General features: G+C 50.5%; 2 protein-coding genes across 4 annotated transcripts in view; one reads left to right on the top strand and one right to left on the bottom strand.

The window, feature by feature from the left end:
- Positions 1 to 12,431, bottom strand: part of MYO1D (myosin ID) — a 172,532-nt gene extending 160,101 nt beyond the window's left edge. The window contains exon 1 of the mRNA XM_074557944.1: positions 12,199 to 12,431. Coding sequence (XP_074414045.1) covers positions 12,199 to 12,293 — 95 coding nt within the window. The 5' untranslated portion in view covers positions 12,294 to 12,431. The remainder of the gene's footprint in view (positions 1 to 12,198) is intronic.
- Positions 12,432 to 12,584: 153 nt separating this feature from the next.
- On the top strand, positions 12,585 to 15,551 carry LOC141731531 (histone H2B-like). 3 transcript variants are annotated; one of them, XM_074557772.1, is made up of 3 exons: positions 12,585 to 14,358; positions 14,570 to 14,770; positions 15,293 to 15,551. In XM_074557772.1, the coding sequence occupies exons 2-3, from the start codon at positions 14,615 to 14,617 to the stop codon at positions 15,488 to 15,490; spliced, it is 354 nt and encodes a 117-aa protein (XP_074413873.1). In that variant the 5' UTR covers positions 12,585 to 14,358; positions 14,570 to 14,614; the 3' UTR covers positions 15,491 to 15,551. The 3 variants fall into 3 exon arrangements, with proteins under 3 accessions (XP_074413873.1, XP_074413872.1, XP_074413874.1); XM_074557773.1 differs by having other exon boundaries at positions 12,678 to 12,707; XM_074557771.1 differs by having other exon boundaries at positions 12,585 to 14,770.
- Positions 15,552 to 16,683: the final 1,132 nt, after the last annotated feature.

Genomic DNA, 16,683 nt, shown 5'->3' with positions numbered 1-16,683 from the left:
ATCTAGTTAGTAATAATCTACAGCCCAGTGTAGCAATCTGAATAACAGCCAAAGGTTTAGTGCAAACATCTCAGGGATGTGCTGTGGAGGATGAAAGCTTCATTGTGCCCCAATGGCCATGGTGTGAAAGCTCTCACAGCCACCGTGGTTTTTACCCCTCCAAACCCATGGAGGAGCTCTCCCCAAAGAAAGCTCTGCTGTTCCTGCAGTGGGAAAGGGAATTTTTTGTTTCAAGTTTGTTTTTCTTTGCAATTTATGGTGAGAGAGCCTTTGGTGCCATCCAGTAGCTGTAAACAGATGGGCTCTCATTCCTGCCCTGGGAGTTTGTCCTGGGCACCACAAACAAACCCAGGGCAATGATGCTGTAAAGGGAGGCAGACACTGAAAGGGAACCTTTGCTGAAAGTTTCAGCTGGTGCCTCAAAGCATAATTCATTTAAGGAGTGAGCAGCCATGCACACCTGCTCTCCATCAGAATGGGACAGAAAACCTTCTTGTTAAGGGCTCCAGAATGAAGGGATTGATTCCAAGGCTGTCAGAACTTCCAGAGAAACATGGTTTGAGTTGGCTTGATGTGAATAAAGATGCAGAGGCAAGGGCAGAAATCCTTTGTGTCTGGAGATGGAGCTAAGCCCAACACCCCAAACAGCACACCCCACCCCACATATTGCAGAGTCCTGCCACAAATCTCCAGTTTTGAGACAAATCTGCCACAAATCTCCAGTTTCCATTTCCCAGTGAGCCTTCAGGCTTCCCAAGTTACACCAACCTTAAACAGGAACATACCAAGATACTCTGATCTGATCATTTTCTACCTGAACAACCTCAACATAACAGGATAACATCAGGGCAGGCTCTGTGCAGCCCCAAGAGAAAAAGATCTCCAACAGGCTGGGATCCAGCATGGAGCCAGGAAATGCCTTGAACACAATAATCAGTGAGTGCAGCACCCCCAGCTCCTGCCATGGCACACTTTGTGTGGGCTCCATGAATCCCACATGGAAGGAAGGAAGGAAGGAGGAGGCAGTGGCTTTGCTGAAGTTATTTGGTGTTTCTTGCATGCCAAAAGGAGCAACTGCAGGAAAAGCACAGGAATGGTGGTCAGGGAGCTCTCAGACAGACATGGCACAGATAGTGCTGCTGGAGAAACTGATAACAGGGAGGAGATAAGCTGTGATCTGAGCTGGTGAAGGAGATAGAACTGAGAGCAAAAGCAATCTTTGGAGATAACTCTGAGCAAGCTCTGTGGGAAAGGGGGTTTGCCAAGGCACAGGAGAAGGAATGAGCACAGAAATCAGTGTGAGGTGACTGGGCAAGACTGGGCTCTGTGCATGGCAGGGGAACAGCAACACCTGGCTTGGGATGGAAAGGCCTAGAAGGGACCAAGTCCAGTGGCACAGGTGGAACAAGGGAACTGCTCACCCACCCCAGCCCCGGGGAATTGCTGCTGACAAGGCTGGGAAGATCAGCCCAAGATCAGACAGGACAACAACAACAAAGGGGAAAGGCAGCAGAGGTGCTGAGCTGCACACAGAAGGTGCTGGAAGGGGAGGCAGGAGTCCCCCATGATGGCCAGGAGGTTTCTGCAGGTACAGAACCACGGGAAGTCAGACGGAGAAAGGAAGGTCAGGTGGGACAACACTTCCTGCAGGGACAGTGGGAGTCAATGCATGTAGTAAACCCCTCAGGTTTAGCCAGAGCCCCTTGGAGAATAGAATGCTGACACAGCGGCAAAGAAGTTTCCTGTCTCCAGGGACATCCGCCTTGTACCTTATCCCTATAGCCATGTAAGGCAATATTGTGTTAAACCCTACTATTGGTCACTTATGGTCACTCTAACACCTTTGCCATTGGTCAGGATTGGATCCAGGCCAAGGGTATAAAAGTAGCACACTGTACCCCTACTGACTCGGAAGAAGAAGAGCTGAGACCCTTCACAAACCCCTACAATAAAGCCATACTCGTGGAACAGCCAGTGTCTTCTGCTTCTCCTCTCTCTACCGTCTGCTGGAGCCTTAGGCCAAGGGAAAAGCTACCTAGCAAGCAAAGCTGAAATCACAAGAGCTGCCTAATCACTAAGAGCTGAATATCTCCCTGCTTGCTAGGGGCTGACCCATGGCCTTGGTCTGAGAGCGAGCTGGCTTCTGGCACCCAGTCCCCTTGGGGCTGAGCTCTGGAGCTGTAACAGCTTGCATAGGATAAGACCAAGCAAGGCTCATTTAAATGCAGAGCAAAAAACCATCCAAAATTGAGAAATGACACTGTGGCAGGTGACAGCCCAGGGACACAGAACTGGTTTAATGCCATATTTTCACCCAGTGGAAATAAAGTTCTGCATCAGAGCAGCCCAGCAGGCACACAAACTTCTCTCAAGTGTCACTGGGCAAGTGGCAGCACAGGACAGGTCAGTGCCAACTTTTAAACCCAGAAGGGAAGGACAGCAGCAGCCCCAGCAGGAAACATGGGCTGCAGAATGCTCCAGCAGAACAGGACAGAGCTGATGAACAAAGGAGAAATTTGGAAGTGTGCACAGAAAAATGCTCAGAAACTGTTGGGGGCAGAATGGGAAATGCCAGCACCACCAAGAATTAAAGCAGAGCAGGTTCATATGCCCCAGTCAGTTCTGCAAGACCCTCTGGGATGATAAGGTTGGGTCCTCTGGCTTATCAGGAACAATTATTTTATTTAAAATGTCTTTCCAAGATATCCCCCTGCTCCTGCCTCAGCTGGGCCCTGACAGGAGAGTGTCTGCTGTCCATTAAACCACCAGGCAAAGGAACTGCTCTGGGTGTTGCTGCCACACACAGCAACTCAGAGAGCAGAAAAACCTCATTCCTAGCCAAAGACAGAAGTTATCTCAGGAGCAGTTGAAGATTTGAAGAAAAATGAGGGTATTTTCAAAAAAGTTAAGTCTATCTAATGCCCCTTTTTCACTGCCAAAGGCAGAACAGCCTCAGAGCCAGACTGTTCTTTCAGGACTTGAAAACACAACTGAGCACTTCTACACCTGCTCTAATACAGGAACATCAGCCTGTGACAGCAGCACTGGGAGCTGAGATCCCATCACACCTCACCAAAAACGCCCTTAAAGAAACAAATCCTCTTTACAAATTGTAATTTTGTTTCAAAGAACTGGAAACGAGCACTTGCCACCAGGGGACACACAGCTCCCTTATTTCACACAAAACAATGTGCAGACATCTGTCTCCTTCTGCTCCTCTCAGAATTCCTTCGTTCCATAAAAAGATGCAATCATGACCCAGAGATGATGTAACTCCAAACACCTGTGAGATCTGCATCTTTAAAGGAATTCAAGTAAATATCACTGAGTTCAAGTGCTGTCAAAGCCTGCTCAGCCAGACGAAATGCAAAGAGCCAAAGAAATGCAAGGGTTTGGTGAGTGTTAGATCAGTGAAGCACCTGGAGAGGCAGATTTTTGAACAGAAGTCAATGCAAAGGGCTCTTGACCAAAGGAGGCCATGAGACTTGTTGGAAGGATTAGCAAATATTTGCTGTGGGAGTTTGGAGTCAACTGAAACTCAGCAGGGGATGACAAATCACTTCAGTTAAGGTGATGAAAGTTACACAAACCACCTCAGACATGGGGTAGCCAAAAACCAGAACAGGATTCCACCTGACAGCGTCCCAAACAGATGCACTGCAACTCTGAGGAGCTCCAGGATCCACTTCATCAAAATCTAGAAAAGCATTGCTGAGGAATTCCTAAATTACCAGCTGATTGCTGTAGATCTACTTTGTGTAAACAACAGGAAAAAAGACTTTTAAAAATGCAAGAAAGAGCATTTTCTATTGAGCTAACCCCTCATAGTTCTGGTGACTTCACTGATTGTGTCAGGTTTTTGTTTCACACCTGATGCCACGTGCCAGGGATGTCCCTCCCCAGTTTGCTGCTTCCTACCCACAATTAAATGTTGTTACCTGTGCTCTGGCAAGGAGCAGAGGCAGCAGCTCTGGGGCACAGCATCAGCAGCCTCAGAGTTTAGAAGTACAAAGACTGATCTCATTCATAAATCTGACCTTGTATTTATTCAACACCCAAGTGCTAAAATTATGAAACACTCCCCCACCCAGCTGCTATAAAGAGACTCCTGTAAAACTTCCCTGTGAGGAGCCTTTCAGCAGGCAGGGAGGGCAGGTGTGCCCAGTGAAACCAGATAAACTCAGCACACATGGAGGGAAAGCAAAGCCCAGGCTGGACAGCACCGCATGCAGAGCCCAGGAATTCATGGGAATTGCAGCCAGGAATCCCAGAGCTCACCTGCAGCAGCTCCACGTGTCCATGGGCTCAAGTGTTGCCTTAGATATCAAGTGTTCTGTTATCATTACAGGGCAAGGATTCCATGGATTCCATACTGTCCGGTTTATCTCGGCTGTTTGAAGGGCCTGGAAAGGCCCGGGGTGGCCTTGGGGCAGCCCGCGTATCGAAGGACGAGAAGAGGCTTCAGTTCTTCTTTCGGTTTTTATGTTTATTAATTGTTTATCTAAAAGATGTTCTTTCAGCCAAACAGAGATCTGCTCAGCAGCCAGCCATGAGCACACTGTCTGCCCTCCGGGGCAGCCACCTATCTTTATACCCATTGTTACGTGTACAATATTTATCATTTTTCCCCAATACCATTTATTCTTATAACTCGGTGCACTCTCAGTAATAACCAATCCAAAGGTGCCACCATGGCCAAAGAAGATGGAGGAGAAGAGGAAGAAGAAGGAGGACAGGACACACCCCAATTTCTCCATCTTACTCCTCTAAACCCCCCTGTACATAAATCCTAAACCCTGTGTCTCACCCTCTAATTAGCTAATCTTTTCACCATTCACCCCGGTGAAGCCCTCATCCTTGTCGTCTCCTGTGTAGGACCAAAGTCCAGCCACCAGACACTTCTGGCAACATTCCAGGAGTCCCAAGCCCCCCAAGGGTCTTGGTGGCTCAGCACCTCAGGACTGAGATCCTGAGATCCAACACCATACTGCCACAGTTTTGGGCCTCCTTGAAGTTTTCTGTAAGCAGCTCCTCCAAGCAGTGACTCTTCCTGATCCCACCAATCCACTCTTTTATACCACTGTTCTTATTGGCTACAGGTGTGGCCTGTTAACATCAGGCTGCTCCTAATCTTTACTAATTGATCCAGCTGCAACTCTTTGGGGGACAAGATTACATTCTGTACCACCTTCATGCTGTATCCCCCTACAGTTCCCCCTTTTTCTTTTAATAAGAGAGTTGCAGCATTACCAGAAGGACATATTCAAATAAATTAACATTATGACATATTAATAGATTTCACTTAGAACTAAGAGTTTTACAAGTGCTCAAACAGCACATTATAGTACAGATACATATATATATTTCTAAATGTTAGTTCAGTTCTATAGCTTTTCTTAGTTTACAAAGTAGTTATCTTCAAAGTCTTTTATACTTATGCTTAACAAACACCAATAGCTGTAATTGATATATTTTGCCAATAGTTTAGTATTCAAATCCTATTTCCCCGAATCCACGGGATCATATGGTTTAGTCCTGAATCCATGGGGCAATATAGGTTTAGTTCCAAATCCATGGGGCATCCCAAATCCACTGGGCAGTACAGTTTAGTATTTTAATCCTTTTACTCCCAAATCACATCGGGGTCACCGTTTGTTATCTTAGATATCAAACATTCTATTATCATTACAGTGCAAGGATTCCACACTGCCACAGTTTTGGGCCTCCTTGAAGTTTTCTGTGAGCAGCTCCTCCAAGCACTGACTCTTCATCCTTGCAGTTGCCATCTGACTCCTGATCCCACCAATCCACTCTTTTATACCACTGTTCTTACTGGCCACAGGTGTGGCCTGTTAACATCAGGCTGCTCCTGATTTTTAGCAATTGGTCCAGCTGCAACCCCTTGGGGGATAAGATTACATTCTGTGCTACCTTCACACTGTATCCCTACACTGAAGAGTGGGATTATTTACCCCTGTGGAGCCAGAAGCTGCCTGGATTCTCCCTTTGCTGCTCCTCTGCTTTATAACTGAGATCCTCTCCCATCTCTGAGGATCAGCCTGGCCCCAGGCCAAGCTCATAAGTCACATTTTGATGGACTAAGGGGAATTTTCATTCCATTCATTCCAAGCTGTGACACGAGACCTGCAGGTTGAGCAATTCTGAGGAAGGCAGGGAGGGCTGATGAGACTCAAGGGCTGCCTGAGCAGAGGCAGGTATATCCTGCAGCACCCAGAGGCAGGTGCCCCTCTCCAGGGAGAAAGAAAGCAGCTCTTTAATCCAAATTCAAATATTCATAACTATTTAGAATGAGGAAATTAAAATGGCTTAAAGGCATGAAAAGCTTGTTTATGAAGCATGAATATTTCATTAGCAAAAACACAAATGAAACCAAGCATTCACATCATATTTCCTTTGCTGGGATTAAATACAATTTATTACCTCATGGGAAACCAAACCTCTCCCACCACAATTTTAACTCCAAATATGAATGTTTAAGATGAGGATATCTCAAAAGATAAGGAGGTCAGTGTAAAAATATCAGTGTAATCCAGACAGCACCCTGAGGTCCATCAAGGGAAGAACAGAAAGGGTGTGGCACCGAGCAAGAACCACAGCTGGGCTAAAATTGTTCCTGATGGATCATAGGGACACTCATTTCCTGAAGATGGGGACAAATTAAAGCATTTGGTCACCCCAGAACTTGTGTTTGCTTTTCCACATCTGAAAAAGGAAAGGAAAACAAGCCAGTGTGAGTCTGGGGGACAATGAAGGGCAGAGCAGGAGTTTGGCCTTTCAGAACTTAAAGAATTTCCCTGGAAGTTTCCTAGGTCAGGGACTTGAAGAACCTGCTCCAGTGGAAGGGACATGGGGTGCAACTGGATCAACTTCAGGGTCCCTTCCAACCCCAATTAATCTGAAATTTTAGGATCCTAAAGAATGGCCTCAACTCACCACATCCAGAAAAACAACAGGGATTTCCTGACAGAGGCCCAAAAGGTAAAACCTCCACACAACAACTCAAGAAAACCCCTTTGAGCACTTAAAGCCCAATTCCCCACTCAGTTTGCTCCAACCTTTTTCCAGGACTCCAGCCCACATCTCAGCCCTGCCTGCAGAGCAAACACTTCCCTCAGCACCAAACACTTGCAGCACATTCTCAGGAGAAGCAGATTTTCAGTACAGATTCGTGATGCCAAAACTATTAATAATCACAGCAAATATTATCTGTGTTTCAAATGGCCCTGCAATAAACACAGATCTAGACCTGTTGCCTTCATCTGAAAATGCTGGGGTTGTGAGATAGTTGAGAAACATTACCAAATGTTTCCCACACACACTTTGGTGTGTTTTGAAGTGAACACAGAGCTGTGTTTTTATGAAATGCTGCTTTAAGAGGACAGAAGTCACCAGTGCACAGGGAGATAACTGCAAGGATTATTAACCCACAGATCTTTGTACCACCCCAGGCTCAGGAGGGCTGGGATGACAGGAACTGAGTAGCAATTTCAGCTTTCCACAGCTGGTTTCATGCTGGAAGTGCTTAAAAGAAGAGGAAGACAACCCCAAATCCATTTTACAATCATTACACATCACCAGGTGCTCTCACTGCCTTCCTTTCACACATCCTTGAATTCTTTAATAACAGTGACACACATCTATTGTGTTCCAGGGGGGTTTGCACAATGCTTATGAAAAATTAGTAACTCACTAGAAATCAGTGCGGGGTGAGTCAGGGAGCAGGTGTGGGAACACAAACACCATGAGCTCACATCACACCCCCCAAACCCTGCCCTGATGCTTTTCCCTGCATTCCCAGGGGGTTTCCCTCTCCCAGGGGTTCAGGGGTGCTGGGTTTGCCCCAGCAGGGCCCCCCAGGATCCCAGTGCCTGGCACAGAGGGGATGGGTCACACCTGAGTGTCCTGGCACACACCTGACCTGCGAGGAGGAGCTGCTCTGCAGAGACAACCAAAGGAACCACCAAGGCTGCACCAAGATAATTCAACAACTCCCTCTTGGCATTCCACAGATCCCATTTTTAATGCTCTGAAGTCTTTGCAGTGGAAGAAAATCACCAGAAATCATCTGCTAAACCAGAATATTTCATACTTCTCTTCCTTACAAGGAAACAAATGAAAAATGGTAACTTTCACTACTTGAAACTTTCACTATGGCAAAGACAAGGAGATGGTGCAGTTTCCTGCTTCTCTTACTCAATAGTTTCATCTACACCACAATTTCTGCAAAAGCCGAGCAGCTCTGGCCACGCCAACACTCCCTTTCCACAAGCACCATCCCAGCCCTCCTGCCATGGAATAGCCATGGTTGTGTTAATTAAAAAGCAGTGAAATAGAGAGTTTTCCAAAGTCCAGAGCATCCTCCCACCAGTTACAGGTAACACCTGACTACAGATAAATACCTGAGAGTTGCTAGACACAAAAAGATTCCTTGTTTTAAGGAGTGCTTCAATTAATCTGATGTCCTGGGATTGTATTGCCAATTACTGCTGCAGCAGTGCAGAGATGAGCAGGCACTCATTGAAGGGATGATGGGCAATTGCTGACACACAAACCACTCAAATACTGCTTTAATAATTTTTATTTATGACCATTCCAGAAACAATTTTCTATTATAATTTTGGACGTCATTATAAAGAAACAAAGCTACTGAGTTCACACAAACCATTCCCATAGTCCTGCTTTTCTGTTTTACAAATTATTCTGATGACTAAGAATCACAACCAGACACTGGGATGCAGCACAGTCAGGACTAAGGAATTCAAGGACAGGATGACTTTTATTTACAATAAAGCGTAACACGCAGTGACTGCTGGGTGTCCCAAGAAACATTCATTAAGAAGCTGGAAGACACAGCCACAAAGAGGTACTGACACAGGGATATCCCTGCTGAATCACCACTCAAACCTACAAATAACTGGGTATGAGCACTGGGGCTGGGAAATGAGCTGGTAAATTCACACTGGATCCACACACCCACCCAGGCACGCTCATCCAGCCCATGTCAGCACCTCTGAATTCAAATACTACACAAATGAAAAGTGCAGCTTCACCATTCCTCTTTTTCCCACTAGAGACATCCTTGGGGAGATATCCTTGCATGCACTGAAACTGGGATGATTTCAATTCCACCCACATCTGGGCTCACTTGGGAACTAAATCCAGCACAGCCCGTCTGGGGTCAGCCAGTGACCCTGAACAGAAATAGCTCTGGCAGAAGGAAAGCTGGATTTATGGAATAGGGTGGAAACTGCAGTGACAGAGGAGCAGCAGCTCCTTCCCTGTGCTCAGCACAAAGGGGACTCTGCCACCACCACAGTGACACAGCCAAGCCTTGAGCAGGTCCTGAGCTGGGTCTCACACAGCTTCCTACGCGTCAGCAGCAGGAATCAACCACCCTCTTGTTGGGGAAGATGAACCAGGAAAGCCTTATCAATGTGATTGTCTGGCAAAAGATATTGAGAATATGGAAACTGTCAGCGAGATTGAAATGAAAGCAAGCTTTGAGATCCCTCAGTTACTGAACAACTGGAAAACAATGGCATGGCCAGCTGAAGGTGATCCCCTTTTGATGGAACAACACCCTCTGCTTGCAGGCAGGCCCAAGGGTCAGAGCAGACCCCACTAGTTTAGCAGAAGGGGCCCAAAGAGGAGTTTGTAGGGTTTAAAATGTAACACAGTGCGGTAATGTAATGATTCTTATAGGCTGTATGGAAATGCTGTAGGATTTGTATCTTGTACTGGATTGGTTAGTGAGAATTAGAATATTCAACACAGAAGAAGATTTATTGTATTGGAACGGGAACCTCGCTCTCTCACCCCTTTTACTCTCTCACCCTCTCTCCCTCTCTCCCCTCTCTTCTCTCAGCCTGCTCTGAGCTGTGGCTGCAGCTCCCAGCAGGGCCCTGCACCCAGGCCCTTTGCAATAAACCCCAAATTCCACAGCCTGGCTGCAGAGGTCTCTCATCTCCATCCATCCCCACCCTCCTACCCCCTCTCCAGAACAGGAAAATGTCAGCAGCAGGTGTTGCCTGAGTGCTGTAATTTTGTCTAATTTTGTCCAACCCAGCCCAGGGCCACCAAACAGTGCCCAAAGCCCCACAGAGCTCAGAGCTTCCCTGCAAGGCCACACTGCTGGGAAATCCACATCAGCTTCCCCAAACATCCCAGTGCAGACAGCCCTGGAGGCAGGGATGGCAGCACCAAAGCTAGAAAAATGAACCGAATCAATCAGCTTCTGACAAAAGTTTGTTCTGCTCACAGCACAGACACCAGATTACCTTGAAGCTCAGACAGAGCTCACAGCCAGGTGAGAAAAACTCAAAGTTAAACTGTGTCAGAGGACAAGCCTGGGTTTGGGCAGGTTTGACCAAGCACTGCAGTTAAACGAGGCCTCCAGGGTGGGATGTCCTGGAAACACCCCCAGGCACCATCAGCAACAGCACAGAATAAAAAATATACAAAGTTGCACATCTGTTGTAAGGATCCAGGACTGCTGGCTTGTTCCTCTCATCCCTTCATACAGAATTAGCCAAGTCTGTCCCTGCAAGGCACCTCTCAATGGATTCCTAAAGGCAACCAGCATGCCACGTTGGTTTTTAAGTTATAAATCCATTTCCAATACTTCATTTAGGTTTCTAGTACACATTAACCAAAGAGTCAAACCCCAAGAACAAACCATGACACACACGTTTCCTGCTAATTACAGAGATATTGCGTGCAAACCCATTTCTAACACCATTACAATGTCATGGAGTGTACAAATGAGAAACAAATTCAAACTTTTAGACACACTGCAAAATTAATTTAAATCTGAAATCACATTCAAAGCTCAACCATGCTCATTATGATTTTGTTATATTCAAACACAAATGCCCTCTCTGCCCAAACAGAAACCCAAAATATAAAAAGAGAAACGCAAAAGGTTGTTATTACACCCCACAGGGTCTGAGCCCTCACCCTGCAGCATCTCAAAGCACAGAAATTCCCAAGCACTCAGTGCCTGAAGCAGCCAGATCTCAAAATCTCCACATTTCATCCAGAGGAGGCAAAACAATTGTGTGAAAAAGTTTAACATTCTCCTTCCACAATAGTTTGAAGCCTGCTGAGGGAGCTTAACCCACCTCCCATCTATTGCCAGAGCCACTCTCAGGTGCATCCAACAACACCAACAAGTGACTGACTCCAATATCCACCAGGAAAACCTGAGCAGAACAGGGCAGGGACACAAGCCAGCAAGTCACATCTTTATCCCAAAGGCTTCTCTTTGGCAATTATCAAATCCTTGCACAAGCAGGGGCGTAAGGGTTTATCAGGAGGAGCTCCCATGAATGTTTTATAACGGAAAGTGAAAAGCAGACTTAGGGTCCCCTGGCTGTCCTCTATCAGTGCTGCCCAGGATTGAGTTGTGCTTGAGAGGGAACGGGCAGGGAAATGCGGATCTTTGCCTTTTACAAGGGAAATAAAACCATAAAGATCACAAAGTGTTAGCACAGCGAATCTGTACCAGCGAGCGGCTGCAATGCCCCGTGGGATGATGGAGCAACCTTGGACTTGGTGACTTTTATTGCTCTTTTTCTTTCTCTGCAAAGCAACTTTGGAGCATAGGTGAGGAATCTGATAGAGGGGATTGGGACAGGGTGCCAGAGGAGCTGGGGCTGCCCCTGGATCCCTGGCAGTGCCCAAGGCCAGGCTGGACAGGGCTTGGAGCCACCTGGGACAGTGGAAGGTGTCCCTGCCATGGCAGAGGTGAAACTGGACGGGCTTTAAGGTCCCTTCCCAACCCACCCTGTGTTTCTGTGGTATAGGGGAAGATCAACAACACATTGTTTAAAAGTAAAGTCCTTAAATTCCCTTCGCTCCTAAACCGTTCCGTGGTCCCATGAGGGAGGTGGGCACTGAGGCAGGTGACTCCGAGGGAGAATTTCCAGAGGGGAGACTGAGAGCCCCCGCAGCCCCGGGGCTTGGGGCACCCTGAGCACCCTCACCTTTACCCGGCTCTTTAATTCCATAAAAAAATCCACACTTTTGCTCAGTCAGGGAGGGCAGCAGGCGGAGGAGGCTCAGGGAAGGTTTAGGTTCCTTTTTCCCCCCCTCACACTCCATCCCAAGCGGGCCGTGTGTGAGGGGACCCCGCCGAGCCCCGGGGCGGAGGGGCCGCGCCGCCCGCCCCTCACTCACCGCAGCCGGAGGTTCGCCATGAACTCGGGCATGGTGACGGCGTCCATCAGCACGAAGTCGGCTTTGCCGAACTCCAAACTCTCCTGCTCTGCCATGGCGGCCACTGGGACGGCCGGGAGCGGGACGGGGGCCGAGCTGGGAGCGGGACGGGACCGGGACCGGGCTGGGATCACTCCCGCCGCTGCCCGGCCGGGGTGTGGGGGTGTCACCTGCGGCGGGGCGGGGCCCGGGCCGTGAGGCGGCTCCGCGCGGCGCCCCCTGGCGGCCACAGGGGAACGGCGCTGCCGGGGCGGGGCGGGGAGGGAGCGGCCCCTGGCGGCGGGAGCGGAGCGCTGCAGGCGGGATCGGGGCACGGCTGGCACCGGGAACACCGGGAACATCGGGATCAACGGGAACGGGCACTGGGATCACCGGGAACACCGGGATCAACGGGAACGGGCACCGGGAACACCGGGAAGCAGAACCGGGAACACCAGGAACGGACACCGGGATACCGGGAACGGGCACCGGTATCCCCGGGATCATCGGGAACGGGGACTAGGATCACTGGGATCACCGAGATCACCGAGAATAGGCACCGGGATCCCCGGGAGCGGGCAGTGGGATCACGGAAACGGGAGCACCGGGATCGGGCATCGGAAACACCGGGAACACAGGGATGCCCGGGAGCAGGCACCGGGATCACTGGGAATGGGCACCAGGATCACCGTGGACGGGCACCGGGAGCCCCAGGAAGGGCCATGTATGCCCTGGAGCAGGGATCCCCGGGAACGGGGACCGGGATTCCTGGGAATGGGCACAGGGATCACCGGGATCGGGCAGCAGGAGCCCCGGAAACAGGCACCGGGAGCCCCGGGACAGCGGAACCGGGACCCCCAAGAATGGGCACCGGGATCACCAGGAACGGGCACCGAGACCTCTGGGATCACCGGGATTGGGCACCGGGAGCTCCAGGATGGGCGATGTGTGCCCGGGAGCAGGGGCTGCACTGCCCGGCGTGTCCTGCACCCAGAGGAGCCCCCTCACACCCCAATTTTGTGTTCCTTCTGCCCCCTGCCAGGACCAGGGGGGAGAAGGCAGATCCTGCACCCAAGGCAAACTCCCCCCCAGGACCCCACTGGGCAGGGTCAGTCCTGCTCCCACCCCCTGGCTGCACCCCCAGACCCTGCTCACCCCCGTGTTTGCTAGAACCCCAAACCCTCCCAAATTAACGCAGAATAAACCACACACTAAATCCCTCTGCAACACCCAAAACCAGAGCCAGCCTTGGGCTGCTTCCATTGCTCCACACATGGAGACCCCCGGGATGAGGGGCTGCAGGGTGCTGTCCCCACAGAGGAATCATCCTGGCTGGGGTGCATCCTGCACACAGAGGAGCCCCCACACCCTCCACAGAGGCTGCTAAGGGGTCACATTCTTTGTCTGGAGAGATTCCCTCTTCCCCGCCTCAGGGGCAGGCCCTGCACCCTGTGGGATCTCCATCCCACAGCACGGCTGGATCCTGCACTCAGGGGACACCTTTTCCTTCCCCTGCCTCCCTCTGTGACAGATCCTGCACCCCAGGACCCCCCAGCCCCACCCCATGTCCTGCAGGGAAAGATGCTGCACCCATCCTCTACAAACACCCTCAAAAACTCATCTCCCTGAGGATGGGGCCACATGCAGAGCTCACTGACCCCCTTTTGCTGTACCCCAGTGCCATGAACAGCACAGAACTGGGTTCTGCACTGAGACCCCTGCCAGGACAGGGGGGAGAAGGCAGATCCTGCACCCAGGTCCTGCCCCAGCATCCCCACAGACCCTGCTCACTCTGATGCTTGGTGAAACCCTGGAACCCCCTCAAATTAATGCAGAATAAAGCACACAAAAAGCCCCCCCAGATCCAGCACTGAGGGCTAATTACATTAATGATATTAATTAAGGCAATGGGGCTGGAGAGGGGAGGAACTGGGAGCAAACACAGCCTCACCTAACAGAATTTTGGGTAAGAATGGCTGGTTTGAGTGTAGGAAACAGGGTTCAGGTGTGAGGCCATCCCTGCCTCCATCTCCCCTCCCAGGTGCAGGCAATGATTAAAGGTTAATGTGCCTGGTTAAAGGCAGCACATCCCAGCTCCCTCTCTGCTCCTGGGGGAGGACAAGGCTGGAGGAGCTCTCAGAGGTGAGCTGCGAAGGAAAAATCTCCTAAAATGCCTTATTTGTGCTTTGCTTTTCTGGTGTGCTTAGCTTTGCAGAGGGGATGGGTTCTGTCTTTGCGCTGAATGGCTTTGGTGTTATTATAAATGCCTAATTTGGTTGATGCTAATTATCGCCCCGGCAAGCACAGGGTGAGGGCAGCAGTGTGTTCAGCCCCTGCCTGGCTCTCCCTGCAGAGGTTTTGCAGCCACGGGAGCTGTGTGTGACCCCAGAAGCGAGGGATGGAGCCAGCACCCCCTGTCCTGCACGGCCCCTCGGCTCCTGAGCCCCCGAGGGCAGCAGAGGAATGTGCCTGGCAGAGCCTGCACTGCCTCCGCCGCCACCGGCAGAAGAAGAAAGTGGCTTATTCAGCCCACATCTGCAGGCTCCTGAACCAGGTGAGTCCCCTCTGGGCTGGGGTGCAGCTCCTGGCCCCCAAATTCTGCTTGTTCATCCCTGTGTCCTAGGCTGAGCAGGGCTCAGGGGTGGCGTCACCATCCCTAGTGCTGGGGGAACGTTTGGATTTGATCTTTATGGTGTCACCATCCCTGGAGGGGTTTAAAAGATGTATGGATGAGGTGGGTTAATGGTGGTAGTGCTGGGGGAATGTTTGGATTTGATCTTTAAGGGTTTTTCCTAGTGGGCTGGGGTGCAGGTCCTGCTTCCTAAGTTCCACCTGTTCATCCCTGCATCCTAGGCTGGGTGGTGTCATCATCCCTAGTGCTGGGGAATGTTTGGATTTGATATTTATGGTGTCACTATCCCTGTAGGGGTTTAAAAGCTGTGTGGATGAGGTGGGTTAATGGTGGTAGTGCTGCGGGAATGTTTGGATTTGATCTTTGTGTTTTTCCCACCTGAATGATTCCATGATCCCAAGCTGGGGCTGTGCTGATGCTGTTGGTTGCTCTCTCTCCCCACAGACGTGTTCCACGGGACATTCCTGCCTGGTGGCGTCGCTGCTGGCCTGGCTGGGCAGTCCCCAGCTGCTGGAGGTGGCCCTGGAGGCCTCCAGGCTGTCCCGCTATGGCCGGAGGAGCCTCCTGGGCCAGCGAGAGGTGCTGCTGGCCACCAAGCTGGTGCTGCTGCGTGAGCTCCACAAGCCTCCCCCGGGATCCTGAGCCGTGGGCTGAGGCTGGCTGGGACAGTCTTTGTAGTATTTTAATGTGATTTTGGAAAATAAAGTTGTTTTTTGGCATTGTTTAATGGAGTCTCCTCCCTGGGCTGGGTACCTGTGTGCCCCAGGAAGGGCTGAAGGACAGGTTGTACACACACACCTGCCTCAACAAACACTTGCAGCCTCTTGGCTCTGCCCTTGGGGGGCTGTTGGGAAGCTGGGAGCATTTTTGCACCCTATTTGGCCAGGAAAAGCAGAAGGAGGAAAGGGGGATGTTATTCCAAGCCCTGGGGGAATGCCAGCCTTGGAGGCAGCAGCATTCCTGGTGATGCTGTGCCAGCACCTGGCACTGAATGAGCTGTGATGGTGTTCACAGTGTCAGAGCATGAGGGAAGAGATGAGGATGACTCCATGTGTCAGAAGGTGAGGTAAAGAACAAACAGATGCACCTGAGACACCACAGAACCCCAGCAGGGTTTGGGGTGGAAGGGCCTTTAAAGCCCATCCAGTCCCACCCCTGCCATGGCAGGGACACCTTCCACCATCCCCAAGCCCTGTCCCACCTGGCCTTTGACACTTTCAGGGATCCAGGGGCAGCCCCAGCTGCTCTGGGCACCCTGTGCCAGCCAATATTTTGCCTCTCTTGTAGCCCAGTTGAGCTACAAGTTTTTGGGTAGGAAAAGGTCCATCGATAACCCCAAATCTGCTGTCCCTGGGTGGGAACCTCCCCTGGTGATCTCTCCCAGCATCTCCTCTGCTCCAGCTGCTTCCCCTGTGAGCTGATGACGGCTCCAGGCTCAGTTTCCCTTCCAGGCAGTGATCCCACACACAATTACTGCATGGCTTGAGAAGCCAGACAGGCACTGGAGCAGCTCCACATGTCACCCTCCCAGCAGCAGCTGGGGCTCCAAATACAGAAATAAAGAGAGAAGGAAGAGGGCAACAGCTCCAGGCTGTCTGCAGGGACAAGAAGCACTGAATGAATGCTTTTCTTGGTTTTTGCTTGCTGTAGCGCAAGAGAAAACACCAATGGGACAATGAAGCTCCCAACCAGATTTACCAGAGGATGTGGAATCCTTCCTTTCCCTTCCCTGAGCTTTTGGGGCAGGTTGAACAGACCCCAGCCAGGGATGCTGGAGGTACAAACAGCCTTGGCAGAGCCTGGGTGTGTGCTCAGGTTCAGCCACCGCTCTTGTT

This window comes from Zonotrichia albicollis, chromosome 23 (assembly GCF_047830755.1).
Source record: "Zonotrichia albicollis isolate bZonAlb1 chromosome 23, bZonAlb1.hap1, whole genome shotgun sequence".
NCBI lineage: Eukaryota > Metazoa > Chordata > Aves > Passeriformes > Passerellidae > Zonotrichia > Zonotrichia albicollis.
Note: the sequence above shows the minus strand (reverse complement) of the source record. Positions and strands in the feature narration are given on the sequence as shown.

What these genes read in the sequence shown, in the direction of transcription:
- LOC141731531 (XM_074557772.1), top strand. Translation starts at nt 14,615, where the DNA reads ATGGAGCCAGCACCCCCTGTCCTGCACGGCCCCTCGGCTCCTGAGCCC. An exon ending in TCTGCAGGCTCCTGAACCAG is followed by an intron (nt 14,771 to 15,292) that starts GTGAGTCCCCTC and finishes CTCTCCCCACAG; the next exon opens with ACGTGTTCCACGGGACATTC.